This window comes from Jaculus jaculus, chromosome 9, assembly GCF_020740685.1.
Source record: "Jaculus jaculus isolate mJacJac1 chromosome 9, mJacJac1.mat.Y.cur, whole genome shotgun sequence".
Taxonomy (NCBI): Eukaryota; Metazoa; Chordata; class Mammalia; order Rodentia; family Dipodidae; genus Jaculus; species Jaculus jaculus.
The window spans coordinates 18,424,047-18,438,958 of record NC_059110.1 but is presented as its reverse complement, the minus strand read 5'-3'; the positions used below and the strand labels follow the sequence as shown (position 1 = coordinate 18,438,958).

Here is a 14,912-nt window from a genome sequence, read left to right as displayed (position 1 = left end):
TCACAGTGACCTGCAAGGTGGCTGGCTTGATTTGAGGTGGTATGTTTTACATGTTCTCTCTTCACACCTCCTCCTCGACCCAGCCCTCCCGTAACAGATATACCCACCATGGACACGGTGATCTGAGCTACACGATGTGCTTTCTGGTGTGGACATTGCTCTCATACTTTCCTCTTGGAGCTGTCACTATCTAGCCGCAGTGTGTGTGACTCAGGGCCTTCAGTGTTAAGATGAAATTCAGCCTGATTTCCATGGTTTATTTATTTTTTGTTGTTGTTGTTTGTTTGTTTGTTTCAAGTAACCTGTTCACACGTCCTCAAAATTCACTTGGATGAGGCTAGCCTGTTGAGAGTTGATCCATTGACTTTGTATTTGATGTTCTCTCAAAGCCTTCTGCCAAAGGTCTCTCTTTACCCTGCCAGCATTAGAGACAAGGGAGAGAGGTGGGAAACAGGATAGGTCCCCTGGACGAGCGAGCCTTCCCTCAGGCTGCCACTAAACATGCAAATACGCCTTGCAGAGAACTGCTGAGCAGGATTAGGGCAAATGTCTTGCTTCCCTGCTCATTCCAATTTGGCAGCTCAGATCAAGGCCCAGTGGAGGCCACACTTCAGGATTTGGGGCCTTAGACTAGATGCTCTGCTCAGAATTGCCAAAGTCACTTCAAAAGCCCTTGCTGTTCTCAAGGCTGGCAAAAGCCTAGTCCCCAAGAGAAGCAGGGATTTCAGAGCAGACCAGCCGTCTTTGCAAATCCTCTCACATACAAGAAAGGTCATCTCACCTTCATGGCCCGAAGGTCCCAGTTCCTTGGGACTGAGTCAGATAGGTAGGTGTGGGGTGATTATAAGGAAGGCACTTGCCTAGGAAACAAATGTGTATCACAAGCTGAGTGGCTAAAGCGATGGAGGTTTCTTTTCCTATGATCATGGAGACTTGAAGTGTAAACCTAAGGTGTTGGCAGGCTCAGCTTCCTCCAGAGGCTCTCGGGAGACCCCCTCTCTCCTGCTGGCCTCCCGTGGCTGCTGGTAATGTTAGCATATAGCAGGACCACTCCAAATGAGATTTTGGCCTCATTTGACCACCTTGCCAGTGTATTTCAGAATCTCATATTCTTTAGCTTTTGTTATTTATGCATGTGTGTGTACACACCATGGCCAGCATGTGAAGGTCAGGGGGCAACCTCAGTGTGTGTGTGTGTGTGTGTGTGTGTGTGTGTGTGTGTGTGTACTCTTCTTAGACCTTCTGTGAGGCTGGGTCTTGCTGCTGCAAGCGACCATGAGCTTCAGTTTCTCCTGCTGTCTGCCATTATCACTAGTGCTTTGGGATCACAGATATAGGCAGCATTTGTGTCAGGTGCTAGGAATTGAACTTGAGTTGTTAGGTGTTGCAAACAACTAGCTTTAGCTGCTGAGCCATCTTCCCAGCCTATCTTTTGCTTTTTTTGTTTTGTTTCTTTTAGAGAAAGCAAGAGAAAGAGAGATAGACAGCAGAGAGAGAGAACTGGCCCACCAGGGCCCCAGCCACTACAATAGAACTCCAGATGCTTGCACCACCTAGTGGGCATGTGCAACCTTGCACTTGCCTCACCTCTGTGTATCCAGTTTACATGGGATCTGGCCAGTCCAACATGGATCCTTAGGCTTCACAGGCAAGCACCTTAAACTCTAAGCCATCTCTCCAGCCCCTTTTAAAATAAGGATAGCAATGATTGGGTTCAGGAGCCATCTTAAATCCCAGGTGTTTTCAACTAAGATCCTTAACTAATTCCATCAACAAGGAACCTATTTCCACCTGAGACTCCATCCTGAAATTTTAGGGAGACATGAATGCTGGGGTACGTTATCCAACCACTACAGATTCCAAAGCAAATGTGAACAGTGTATTGCAGTAATCTGACAAGGTCGAGCTGTGCTGTGGGGCAGAGCTGCTGTGCCCACAGTGGGCAGCTTGACTCTGGCAGGTTATGTACACTTTAGAGGCTCAACATCTTCATGTATTAACCTGAGTCCAGACTCACCATCAAGTTGGCATGGAATAAGACATGGAGGGATATCGCATCTAAGCACACATCTCAGCATCATGCATGCTACAATGGGAGTTCCTGTTTGCTTACTGTTGCTGGGACAAGAGATAATCATAGAATTACTCGAAACTTGTAACTGTGATTACATTGTTGGCCATTAGACTAAGAGATAGCATGCTAAGGTTAATGGTGATTTCAGAGACCACTGGCATATAGTAATGGATTTTTTAAAATTAAAAAGTATTTTATTTATTTATGTATAAGCAGAGAGAGAATGAGAGAGAGAGAGAATGAGAGAGAGAGAGAGAGAGAGAGAGAGAGAGAGAGGTATTACATGGTTGTTCAACGGCCTCTTGCCGCTGTAAAGGAACTTGAGATGCATTCCTTGCTTTGTGCATTTGACTTTAGTTAGGTAATAGATTTAGCCCCAAGCTGGCAAGATTTGCAAGCAAACACCTTTAACCACTACAGCATCTCCCCAAATCCAAAGCTTTAATTTTTTTAAATTTATCTCTTTATTTACAAACAGGGAGAGAGAAAATAATCACTCCAGGGCCTCTTGCTACTGGAAAGGAACTCCAGATACATGCTCCGTTTTATTCATCTGGCTTTATAGGGGTATTAGGGAATAAAACTCTAGCTTTCAGGGTTTTCAAGAAAACACTGAAACCGTCTCTTCAGCAATAATGAAGTATTTTATTGTAAGCACTAGTTAGATGCGGGGGGGGGGGGTAGCGAGAAAAAGAAACAGAACAAGAGCCCTGAATAGTCCAGGACACTGAATGGTGATCCGCATCACTGAATGCTTTTCATATAAAGAGAGCCACCAAGTACATTTCAAAGAACTTCACTGGAGGGCCAAAACCTCAGAGCCTGTGCTCACTGGCATTCATGGCCTTCTGTGCTTGGGGCATTCAGAGACCCTTCTTTGATCACATATGTGGCTGGTGTTTGAAGACCGTGAGGTACAATGTGAAGAGAAACTAAAAACCCATCACTGTCATCCTGTGCCTTCCGGTTGAAATCTGCCTTCCAGCAGCAGCCACACCAATTTCCTTTCACAGTTGTCACAGCGGAGATTTATCCTTGTCCCGCTTCTCCTTAAAGCTGTCCCCTCACCGCCAGTCCTGCCAACAGCCTTGGCCTTATCCGTGCTTAGGAGCAGGAGTGTGTTGCCCACCAGCTATCCCCTCACGCCCTGCACCGCAAGTATGTTGATGTCTTGGCTCATCTGCTCAATTTTCCCCAGGAGTTTGGGTGAGACGTTGCCCCTTTCAGAATTTTCCCATGGTTATCACTCTTGACCCCTGCAATAGTTATGGACCCTAATTATCCTTCCTTCTTCCTTCCTTCCTTCCCTCCATTCCTCTTTTCCTTTCTCCCTTCCTCCTTTCCATCCTCCCTCCCTCCCTCCATCCATCCCTTTCTTCGTCTCTTTCCTTTTTTTTTTTTTTTTTTGCAAGTAGTTTCTCCATGGGATCCTTTCGTGCAGTCTGTAAATACGGCCAGTCTTCCTGTTCTTAACTCACTACCATTTCACCTCCTTAACCATGCTATTAAACTTCTCCAGAGACATGACCTAAGCCTGAGTTCTTGTTGTGACTGGTTGTTAATTATTATGAAACAACCAAGAGCTCAATACAAACCCCCCAGCAGTTAAATTCCTGATTCTTGTTCCTGATGAAGGAGATAAAATGTGCCTCTGACTCCAGGTCTTGGGGAGGCCTTGGAGACAGGAGGGACAGTGTCCAGGGGTACTGGCCTTCATGGGGAGACCAAGGTGCTGCAGGAGCTTTTCTATGTGGGAAGCCAGCTTCTTTGACTACTGGAGGATGAGGGCACAAAAGCAGTCTTTGCTTTTTAAGCCATGTACAAAAGTTGAGAATTTACATAGCTATTCAGTTGGAAAAATTATAAAATCAGTTAATGCCCCCAGGATAGCATAAACAGAGCTGCTTTTGTTTTTTTAACTTCTGAATTTGTCCCTAAGAGTTTTCTGAATAATAAGTGGGTAGAAAAATTTCCAGGCAGCCTCTCCAGTATATTTTGCATTTGCTGAAAATGTGGAGATAAGTCCCGAGTGAAGATTAGAACCGTGTGCAGCCAGTGGAGGCAGCGATATGCAGTTTCCTATAATCCACTTAATTTGTTCCAGAAACAGGACACTACATCAGCACTTGCCAACATACCAGGATGGAGACAGATCAGATGGTTAGCAAGAGAAGTCATGATTTAACTGATGACATGTTGGTGTTTGTTTAAATTATATAAAAATAATAATCATTCCATGTGTATCATTCACGAGTAGACCAAATATCTTTGTTGTCTGTAGGATTCTAGGAAGTCTGCTTTATGACTTCTGTAGTATTAAAAAATACATATCTAGATGCATTTATATGCTAGCTGTTTGCTTGCAATTATAGGCCAACTCTGTACATTCCCTCCTGTTGGGTTCAGTGGGCCAGCCTGAGTGTTCCCCCAAACAGAAGCCCAAGAGGAAACCCTCCAATCATCCAGACAACTGAAAGATGACCATGAAGACGTACATAGGCTTAGTGGACATATATCAGTCACTTTTTACCTATGTAGGCAAAGGAAAATGACTGTTAAAATATTACTTATTTATTTACAAGGAGAGAAAAAAAAAATGGTTGTACCAGGGCCTCTAGCTACTGCAAATTTCAGATGCATGTGCCACCTTGTGCACCTGGCTTTATGTGGGTACTAGGTTATCAAACTCTGGTTGTTAGGCTTTGCAGGTAGGCACCGTTACCGACCTAAGCCATCTCCCCAGCCCAGAAACTGACTTTCTAGATTGCAATTTCTCAACGGGAATTTACTTTGGTGATAAATTTAATGTGAAAATGAAAACATCACACTATGGGGTAGACTTAAATAGACTGCTGTTGAAGGAGAAAGAGGCAAGCCTAACATGTGGGCTCTATACTCGGAGAAGTTGACAGTTAAAACAGACAATATTTAAATCTCCTCTTGCTAAGTGAAGCCCATCTTGCTGGGTCTTATAACAGTGGCCAGTGTGGCAGCATGGTGTCAGACAACTTAGCTCGAGTATGTCACGACATAAACAAACAAAAAAAAATCATGTTGCCAACGATAGTTTCAGTGGTGACATCCCTCTTTTATCATCTAGGAGGACATGATACCGTCAGTCATTCTTAGTAAAGTTTCTAGGAAACAGTTGCTTCGCCCCCAAAAAGCTGTATGGAAATTACATAGACTATTAATTAATCACAAAGATCTACCAGTTATTACTTAAGCAACAGAAATACAGAGAATTTGTGTCTTATTTTTTGACACTGCTTATTAAACTACAATCTATAGTGTATTATCTCGTCAGAGAACTTAACTTCACGATGGTTTAATTTGCCCAAAGCTCTGGTTGCTTTTAAGTACGGAGAATCACAAGCTCAAAGAATAACATATTTGAAGCTGGGTAAAAATCAGAATGGGGCCCTGGGCCTGATGGTTGACACCTCTAATCCCAACACTCAGGAAGCAAAGGTAGGAGGACTACTGTGAGTTTGAGGCTACCTTGAGACTACATAGTCAATTCCAGGTCAGCCTGGACTAGAACGAGACCCTACCTTGAGAAAAAAAAAATCAGAATAGGTAGGTCTGGGGAGATGGCTATGGCTCAGCAGTTAAAAGCACTTGCATGAAAAGCCTGCCGATCCAAGTTTGATTCCTCACAGCCATGTAGAGCCAGATGTATGAAGTGATACCTACATCTGGAGTTCATTTGCAGCTGCAGGAGCCATGTTCATTCTTTCTCCCTTCTCTCCCTCCCCATTTCTCTCTTAAATAAGTAAATAATGAAATCAGAATAATCAACTGGGAAACGCTAATCTCACAAATCTGGATTTCGAAGCACAGAGCAATGGTTTCTTTGTGGACTGAATGTTTTCTGCCCCTCTCTTTCTCAGAATAGAATTCTAACTTTGAAAGAAATGTGGCATGGGAGAGGACTTCCAGCTATCTGCAAAAGCATAGGCTTTCCTGAGCCTCCCAAAGGCTTAAACAAATGACACTGAGAAAGGCACAGTTGTCCCATGCATTAGGCTGGGGTGGCTTTCTTATGTGAAGACTAACAAGGTGTTCTGCTGTTAGTCAGTGAGGGAGAAACAGACCGAGGACATGATTCTCTGAGTGCTTGCTTATGAACACGAACACAGAGACGATCATGTAGACACTGCAAACTGCTGCACTTATTCATTTATTTAGAGCTTTTTTTTTTTTTTTTTTTTTTTTTTGAGGTAGGATCTCACTCTAGCCCAGTTTGACCTAGAACCAATTCTTTAGTCCCAGACTGGTCTCAAATTCATAGCTATCCTCCTTATATCTGCCTCCCTGGTATTGGGATTAAAGGTGTATGCACCATACCCTGTTTATATATATTTTTGTTTTTGTTGAAATAAAGTCTCACTATGTGGCACTGGGTGGCCTGGGATTCATTATGTAGACCAGACTAGCCTTGAACTCACAGGGATCCTTCTGTTTCTGCCTCCTGAGTTCTGGGATTAAAAGCATGTATCACCACACCTGGCAGGAAATTTAACACTCTTTTTTTCTTTAAATTTAATTATTTATTTTATTTATTTGAGAGAGGGAAAGAGAGAGAGAGAGAGAGGGAGAGGTAGATAGATAGAGAGAACGGGCATACTAGGGTCTGAAACCACTCCAGACATATGTGCCACCTTGTGCATCTGGCTTATGTGGGTCCTAGAGAATTGAACCTGAGTCCTTTGGCTTTGCAGGCAAATGCCCAAACCACTAAGGCCCCTCTCCAGCCCAGCACTCCTTTTTTTGAGAAGGAGTTTCATGTATCCCAGGCTGGCCTTCAACTTACTTTGTAGCTAAGAATGAGCTTGGACCCAGGATCCTTCTGTTTCTACCTCCAGAGTACTAGGTTATAGGTCTTTGTCACCACAGCTGCTTTCATGTGGTTCTGAGACTCAGCCATTAGAAAAAAATCCTTTAACAAAACTTTTAAATATAGTATGGGCCGGAGAGATGTCTTAGCAGTTAAAGCATTTGCCTGTGAAGCCAAAGGACCCAGCTTCGATTCCCCAGGACCCACGTAAGCCAGAAATACAAGGGGCACATGCGTGTGGAGTTTGTTTGCAGTGGCTGGAGGCCCTGGTGTGCCCATTTTCTCTCTGTTTGTATCTCCTCTCTCTCTCACTCTGCTTGCACAAAATAAATAAAAATATTTATTAAAATAAAATAGGAAAGCAGCTGGGTGTGGTGGCTCACATCTTTAATCCCTGCATTCAGGAGGCAGAGTTAGGAGGATCAGAGGATCACTGTGAATTTGAGGCCACCCTAAGAAACTACATAGTGAATTCCAGGACAGCCTGGGCCAGAGTGAGACCCTACCTCAAAAAACTCCCCCCAAAAAACAAACAAAAAAAAATACAAAAAAAAAAAAAAAGGAAAGCTTCAAGGCAAGTATGAATCTGAAACATAAAGTGATGTTCATTCTTCCTGGGGTTGGCTTTAATACACTTTGAAGAAAGGTGTAGGTGTGAAGAGTTAACTTTCTCAGCCCCTTCCTACTTTCCACACTACTGGGAATTGAACCCCCGACCTCTTGCATACCACATAAGCATACTACCCCTGAGCTATATCCCATGACTTTTAAGTCAGCCATGTACTGTAGCCAAGAAATAACATACATACATACATACATACATACATACATACATATATATACGTATATATATGATATATGAATAATATATTATATATGAATAATATATATGAATAATAATATAATATATATATGAATAACTCTGAACAGATTGTTGTTTTCTTGATGGAGTGAAGAAAGCCCCCCTTTTTTTCATTTTTCTTCCTAGAAGAATGCCAGATAATTTAGGGGGAAAAAGAGTTATGAAAAAAATGTGTGGTGAGGGAGCAGCTCTGTGCAATACACATTTGTCCTTGAAGAGTTCTTTTAAGCAGTTTGCTTGTTGTCAGAAGTTTTCGGTCTGTTTATTTCTATCCTGTGTGAGTGGGATCTGTCAGGACCAGGCTCTGGGATGTCACAGCGTACATCAGCCATCAGAGCATGAAGAGCGTTTGCTACAGGGAAATGACTAACATTTCCTACCTCGTGAAGTGACATGTGCTCTTCTCGTTACCATGCTCTGTAAGGGCTCTCGTGTCTTGAAATCCTCCATGACCCAACTGTGGAAATCCTGTTCGTCTGCCTCCCACACTCTTCCCCAGAGAATGTGAAAAATAGTGAATTGCAAGGCTGGGCTTGTTAGATAAACCCAATTTGTTTTCATGGGACCAAAGTTAAGAGAGGTGTGGGAAGCTTTTGGCTTGTGGTTAAGTTTGTGAAATGACTTCATGGTCCACGTCTCCAGATGAGTTGAAACTGGTAGGTGCTGAAGCTTTAAGACTGATAACCTGCTTAAAGACATTTCCTCTCTTCTTATATGTTCCTGGAACATGCAAGGTAGGTGTGGTAGTTTGAATGGACATCCCCCAAAGTATTCAGGAGTTTTATTCAAGCTTGCAATCTGGTGTCACCGTGGATGGGTCCTAAGGTTCAGCTCTAAGGTATGGGGGTGGATCTGAATTTCAGCCTAGAGATATGCAGAGTGCTTGAGCTCTGCCTGGGACTCCTGGAATGTACTTGCTTGTGTTAGTTGTGGTAGCTTTTTTCTCTCTGCCTGGAGCTGTGAAAGGAGGCCGGCTTCCTAGATCTGTAAGCTTTGATAAACTCCCTTCTTCCCATAACTGTGTCTGGTCTGCACGTTCATCCCAGCAATGTGAAGCTGACTGGGGCAGTAGGGAAGGCCATCTTGCTGATCTAATTCAGAATTCTGCCCCTCCCCCCCCCCCAGGCAGGTTGTAATCATGACTTTTTTCTTTCTTCACCATGATCTTTCTGCATTCTGGTGATGCTTAACATTATAATCTAAGGCTCTTTGTATTACTTGTGTTTTATTTTTTCTGATATAAACAGCTAGTTATCTCACACCATGTAGTAAATGTAATTATTGTTGTTAATGTCCTTAGGGCATTAATGATCAAGCAACATGACCTTCTGTGTATTCTAGTGACCTCCCTCCTTGGCAGGACTTCATCTTACTTCCCCACACTTCCCCACACTTCCAAGATGCTCCAACATGTTGGTTTGTCAAGACACATTGAAAATTACTTTTTCAAGGCTGGGAGATTTCTCAGTGGTTAGGAACTCTATCTACTTGAGCATAAGGTCCTCTCTGCTGGAGACTGCTAAGTTTGACTCCCCAGAACTCATGTAAATAGCTAGGTGTGACTATGTACTTATGTCTATAGCCTCAGTCCATGGGGCTAGGGGTGGAGAGCTGAGAATTGCTGGGGCTCATTGATGGATGGCAGCTACAGGTTGAAGGAGAGACCCCATCTCAAAAAATATACAGAGGGTGATAGAGAAAGACACTGATGGTTTACTCTAGCCTCCAACTGCATGTGCGTGAGCCATGTACACACACACACATTATGTATATATATCACATTGCATATAAATCTACATACAAAAATTTAAAAATAAAATTACTTTTTCACAGATAAAGTGGGAAGTGAATTCAATAGAGGCATTAAATGTAGGATAGTTTCTTAGACGTTTTGCATGTATCAATTCTTAGTAAGATTTTTTTGGTGTTAGAGTCAAAAATGCAAGCAGAGACCCATAAATAGCCTATTGCCAGAGAAGAAACTTGCTGAGCACAGATAGTAATCCTTTCCACTCATTCAGATGTGATTGCCAAACAGTCTCCCCCAAACTAATTAATAATGACATATTCACTAACATATTGCCAGCAGTGGATGGCTCTTGGAGCAGGGGTAAGTCAAAGATATGTAAAAACAAATTGCGATTCTGGAAGAAATGCACAGATTTGTCCTCTAACATCGTCTTTATGGTGTCTGGAGTGAGATTTTTATTCCTTTGGTACTTGCTAAACTTCAGAGGATAAATCAGGGTTTAAGGCTAAAAGGAAAGAAACTAGGAAAACAAAACAAAAAAATGGATTCAAGGGGCTGTAGGGATGGCTCAGTGATATAGGCTGTTGCTTGCAAAGCCCAAGTACCCAAGTTTGATTCCTTAGTACCCATGTAAAGCCAGGTGTCATATACGTTTGGAGTTTGTTGCAGTGGCTGGAGGCTCTGGAGCACCCATTCTTTCTCTCTTTATCTACGGCTTTCTCTGTCACACTCTTCCTCAAATAAATAAATAAATAAAGTAATAAAAAATACTTTAACCTTTTCTCAGTCTTTTTCTGGATCCAAGCAATATGACATCCGGGACAAGCTCAAGTACCTTTCTCTTTGCTTCTAACCCTTTTCCCTCTCCTTTGTCCATCCTGGACCTGTCGGGACATTCTTGGTACGAGGCAGAGCATGACAGATGGCCAAAAAACTGTAATCCATTGTTGTCTTTTAGTGGCAGGAGGGGTCATTGTGATAATGAAGAGGGTAAAACTTTCTTCATCCATTAGAAGTTGGCAATGACTAGGCAATGTGAACCTGAGAGCGCAAACCCTGCTGGTCACATAGGGAATGAATTGTACTACGTTACTTACAGCTTTGTGAGAAATCCTTATTCCCCAGTCCAGTTCATCCTTTTCTTAGAAGCCTTGCAGGAGAAACTATTGTTTATGTACACAAATGATAATGATTAAACATGATTGTGAATCTTCTTTATTTTGGAAGATGCCCTTGGATTAGTCCTCATGGACACAGATATGAGCTGAATAGTACACTACCCTTTGAAGTGTGAGGCAGGAAGCCTTTAGAGTTTAAACTGTCTGTAGGATGGTGACTATTGCCTTATTATTAAAGTTACTGACATGTGTATTGAGTAGTAGTATTTAAGAAGGCAAACTATTACAAGGCAGACTTGATTTTTTAAAAAATTTCCTTTTCTTACAAGGAACATAAAAGGAAAACAGACCATTTTAAGTAAAGCACAGGAAAAATAAATAAATAAAGTACAAGCTTGAGAAGAATAAAACACATTTATTTGCTTGACAGAAAATTGATACAATAACAAACAAAAAAGACTTGAAAAGCTTTTCCTTCCCCTAAACTCCACATGGTAAGCAGAAAGGGACTAGCCTGACTTGAAGACAGGACCAGGAGGAACCCATGAGAGACTAGGGGAAGAACGGCTTAAAGGAGAACGTCAATAACCCAGATATGTTCAAATCCACAGGTCCCAATGGCTGGCATCCTAGAGTACTTAATGAATTGGCCGAAGTCATCACAGAACCGCTAGATATCATTTTTGAGAACTCGTGGAGGACTGGTGAGGTGCTGAAGACTGGAAAAGGGCATATTTAGAACCTTCTTTCACAAAGGGAACTGGATGGTGACCCTGGAAATATTCGTCAGCTTAACTTTTGGCTTGGAAAATTCTGGAATAATCAACTTAGTAAACTGGGTAACTGACTTTTAGTAGCTAGAAACAAGGCAGTGAAATACTGTACCTGAAGAAATACCGAGTTCAGCTTTAAAAGCATACAGCACATGGGGCGCAGTCTTTATATCTCTTGGGATTCTCACCTTTGTTCTGTGAATTCTTCATGAAAATAGATGGGTTGACTAAGGCACTTGAGTAATTACTAATTTTAAGTATAATATTAAAAATTAGGTTTCTGACAACTAGTTATTATATCATTTCCAAATTAGCTTTTATCTTGAGAACAGTAGCTTTCATTTGATAGTTTAACATGCATTTTTATCTCACTTCATGTAGGACTCTGTTTTAATTAAGTGACGATACTTCTTATAACTCTATGTAGACTAGTTTGGTGAAGGAAGTCTTATTTTAGGGTACTTGATATAGTTATTTCATGTATAGGTATAATTGTAGAGCTGGCAAATTGATATACTTTGCCCCCCAAAAGAAAATTTCTTCAATTTGATCTATTTGAAGTAAAACTATTAGGAGTATTGTGCTCTGATTTATATTGAGGAAGAACCAACCATTTTTATTCACAGAAGGATTTCCTGCCTACGTGGAGATTTGTCTGGCCCCAGTCTTGCTTGGGTTGCACTGTCTCGTTCCCCTGCCTCAGTGGGCTTCTGACTGCAGGCTGGGGCAGGGAATTCAACAAAGGCAACTGGGTATGAGAAGCCTCATTCATTTACAGCTAACATGGAGGGCAGAGGAGATGAGGAGGAAGATAGGGAAGAAATTCATATGAAACCGGAATTCTAATTCTCATGGATATTTTCTTTAGCTGTTGGAAGTTCTATTTTTCTGCTTAGAAAATATAGCCAAATACAAATTTTGAGGGGATCAGAAGTTAGCTGAAAGGAGGCCATAGCAGAAGAATATAATAATGTAATGGTTCCCAAGATCCTGTGAGCAGTAGGGTATTCTGGAATCTTCCTCCTACTACTACTTACAGGTACATAAGAGAAGTAAGTTTATGTCACGATAGACCTGGACAGGGACAGGAAACTTTCAAAGGACAAGAGCTGGACAGACCTCTTATCCATAAGAATAGATAGACAATTAAGAAGGGACAAGGTCTCCAAGGACGCTCATGACATCACACTGTCTTTTAAAATCTAAAGTTTTAATAGTTTAAGCCACTTTCAGTGATTCATCTAAGTACCGAGTGAAAAAAAAAATCAGTATCATGCTCTATATAAGCATAAGGAAATTAAGTTCGAAAAGCATGTGTAAGTTGTCCCTTCTGCGACATAGAGTGTGCAGTTTTGTAGTGAATACACTCAAAGCAGTTGTTCATCGCCTGTTCAAGTGAAATAGTCTTTAAAATCTCCACATCAGATTTTTTAAAGGGGTGTAGGTGTCTGTATAGATTACTGAAGTAATTTACTGTGAGAACAAATGGCTTCCTGTTGGGGACCTCATATCTAGATACAGCATCAGTGGCAGATTTATTTCACAGATGTACATTTATATATCTTGATCTGTGGCTAGAAACTACCTACTTTCTGAAAAAAAAAATCTACTATTTTCACCACGGGCAAGATAATAAAATGTCCTGCCACCATGAAAGGACTGTTAGGTCCCTTCAAGTTCTATTTGTCATTTGAGTAATGTCTGGCCATAATTAAATCTATTCTCTGTGTCACTATTGGAACTCAAAATTAACAATAACTTACCTAAATTAAGTGTCACATCTTAGAACAATGGAATATTCAATGGCCAAGCAAGAGTTCTGAGTTAAGAGATGAGGGGGAAAATGCCTTGGGAAGAGAACCAGTGAAGGAAGCATGTTAACTCCTTTGTGTTAAATCAAGATGAGGCAAGAAGAAAATTAGGAGAAAGAGTGTCCTTGTCCTTGGTTGCTTCTATAGTTAATTATGCTTAAAAATTAGCTTTTTTTCCTTTTATAAAGCACTGCAGATTTTCTGATATTTGAATTGAAAAGAAGTACGGTTAAAAAATAAGGGATAAAGGGCTGGAGAGATGGCTTAGCAGTTAAGACACTTGCCTGCAAAGCCTAAGGTTCGACTCTCCAGATCATACATTTGGCAGATGCACAAAGGTGAGGCAAGTGCAAGGTGGCACATGCCCACTAGGTGGTGCAAGCATCTGGCGTTCATTTACAGTAGCTGAGGCCCTCCATTTCTTTCTTTCTCTCTCTCTCTCTCTCTCTCTCTCTCTCTCTCTCTCTCCATATATATATATTTAAAACAAGAAAAAAAAGTAAGGGGAAAATATGTCAATAAAACAAGTCTTAGCTATCTTGACTTGTGTATCCTAGAAAAATCAAGTAATTCATTACAAGAGTTTAGATCATAACATTGAGTTTAGAGGATAATAGCAAAATTTTCCCCAATTCCACTTAAAATTGTGAGAGGAATGGTATGAAGAAATTTTATACACACAAAATGTTTCTTAGCCTGGTGTGGTGGCCCACATCTGTAATCTCAGCATAGCATAGGCAAACTGCAAATCAAGACCAGCCTGGACCCTGCTGTCTCAAGCAGAAGAAAAATGACAGCAACAAAAAGTATCCAACCCACCCCCAAAATAAATTTAAGGGTGGAGAACACAGAGCAAGAAAAATAATTCTTGATCTAAGGAAGTAATAATTTTAAGGAAAAAGTGAAGCTAAAAAAAAAATCTTATGGAAAACTAAATTTATAGCAACAAATGCTAGTAGTTTTCTCAGTCCAGAGAACTCATGCAGGTTTTTTAGTCTGGACAAATTTAGTGTCTTTGTGTTTTGAAATACACAATAAGTGAGCATTCAGGTTTTAGTTTAGAATTACATGGATCTTAGTTCAAATTCTAGAATTATCCCAATAGCACTTTTCTGTGGTGACTGTTAGGCATATTGTGCTGTAGTGTAACTTGGGGAATCATCTGAAATATTTAGGAAACTTAAAGCTTTTTTTTCCTTATTCATAACATGGAAAATAGTTCTTCCTGTTCTGAAGAGGCTTAAGATTTTTTGACTTATGCTCTCTCGCTGTCATTGGCCTAGGTCTGGCATTAGCAGGTGCTAACTGCCTCTCTCCATTCCCTACTTTCCAGTTATCTCGTTTATTTTTTCTTATGTGGAGAAATTACCCTAAAACTGACTAGAAAACTCAAGCGTATATTGGCATGTTTTGTTACAGCCTACTGAATAAGGCCTATTGGCTTTCTTTTAGGAAGGATCAAACCAAACAAAAATACCTTCCTTGTCTGCTCCTAACTGTCTAGTGATTGAAAAAAAATAATTTAAAATAACCATAAAGCCAGGCTTGGTGGTGCACGCCTTTAATCCCAGCACTTGGGAGAGGCAGAGGCAGGAGGATTACTTTGAGTTTGAGGCCATCCTGAGACTACACAGTGAATTCCAGGTCAGCCTGGGCTGGAGTGAGACCAAAACTTGAAAAACAA

At 41.2% G+C, this 14,912-nt stretch overlaps 1 protein-coding gene across 1 annotated transcript in view; it reads left to right on the top strand.

Annotated features, from left to right (window-relative positions):
* The window catches only part of Samd5 (sterile alpha motif domain containing 5), a 53,023-nt gene extending 41,017 nt beyond the window's left edge, over nucleotides 1-12,006 (top strand). The window contains exon 2 of the mRNA XM_004651136.2: nucleotides 11,256-12,006. Coding sequence (XP_004651193.1) covers nucleotides 11,256-11,318 — 63 coding nt within the window. The 3' untranslated portion in view covers nucleotides 11,319-12,006. The remainder of the gene's footprint in view (nucleotides 1-11,255) is intronic.
* The last annotated feature ends 2,906 nt before the right edge of the window (nucleotides 12,007-14,912 follow it).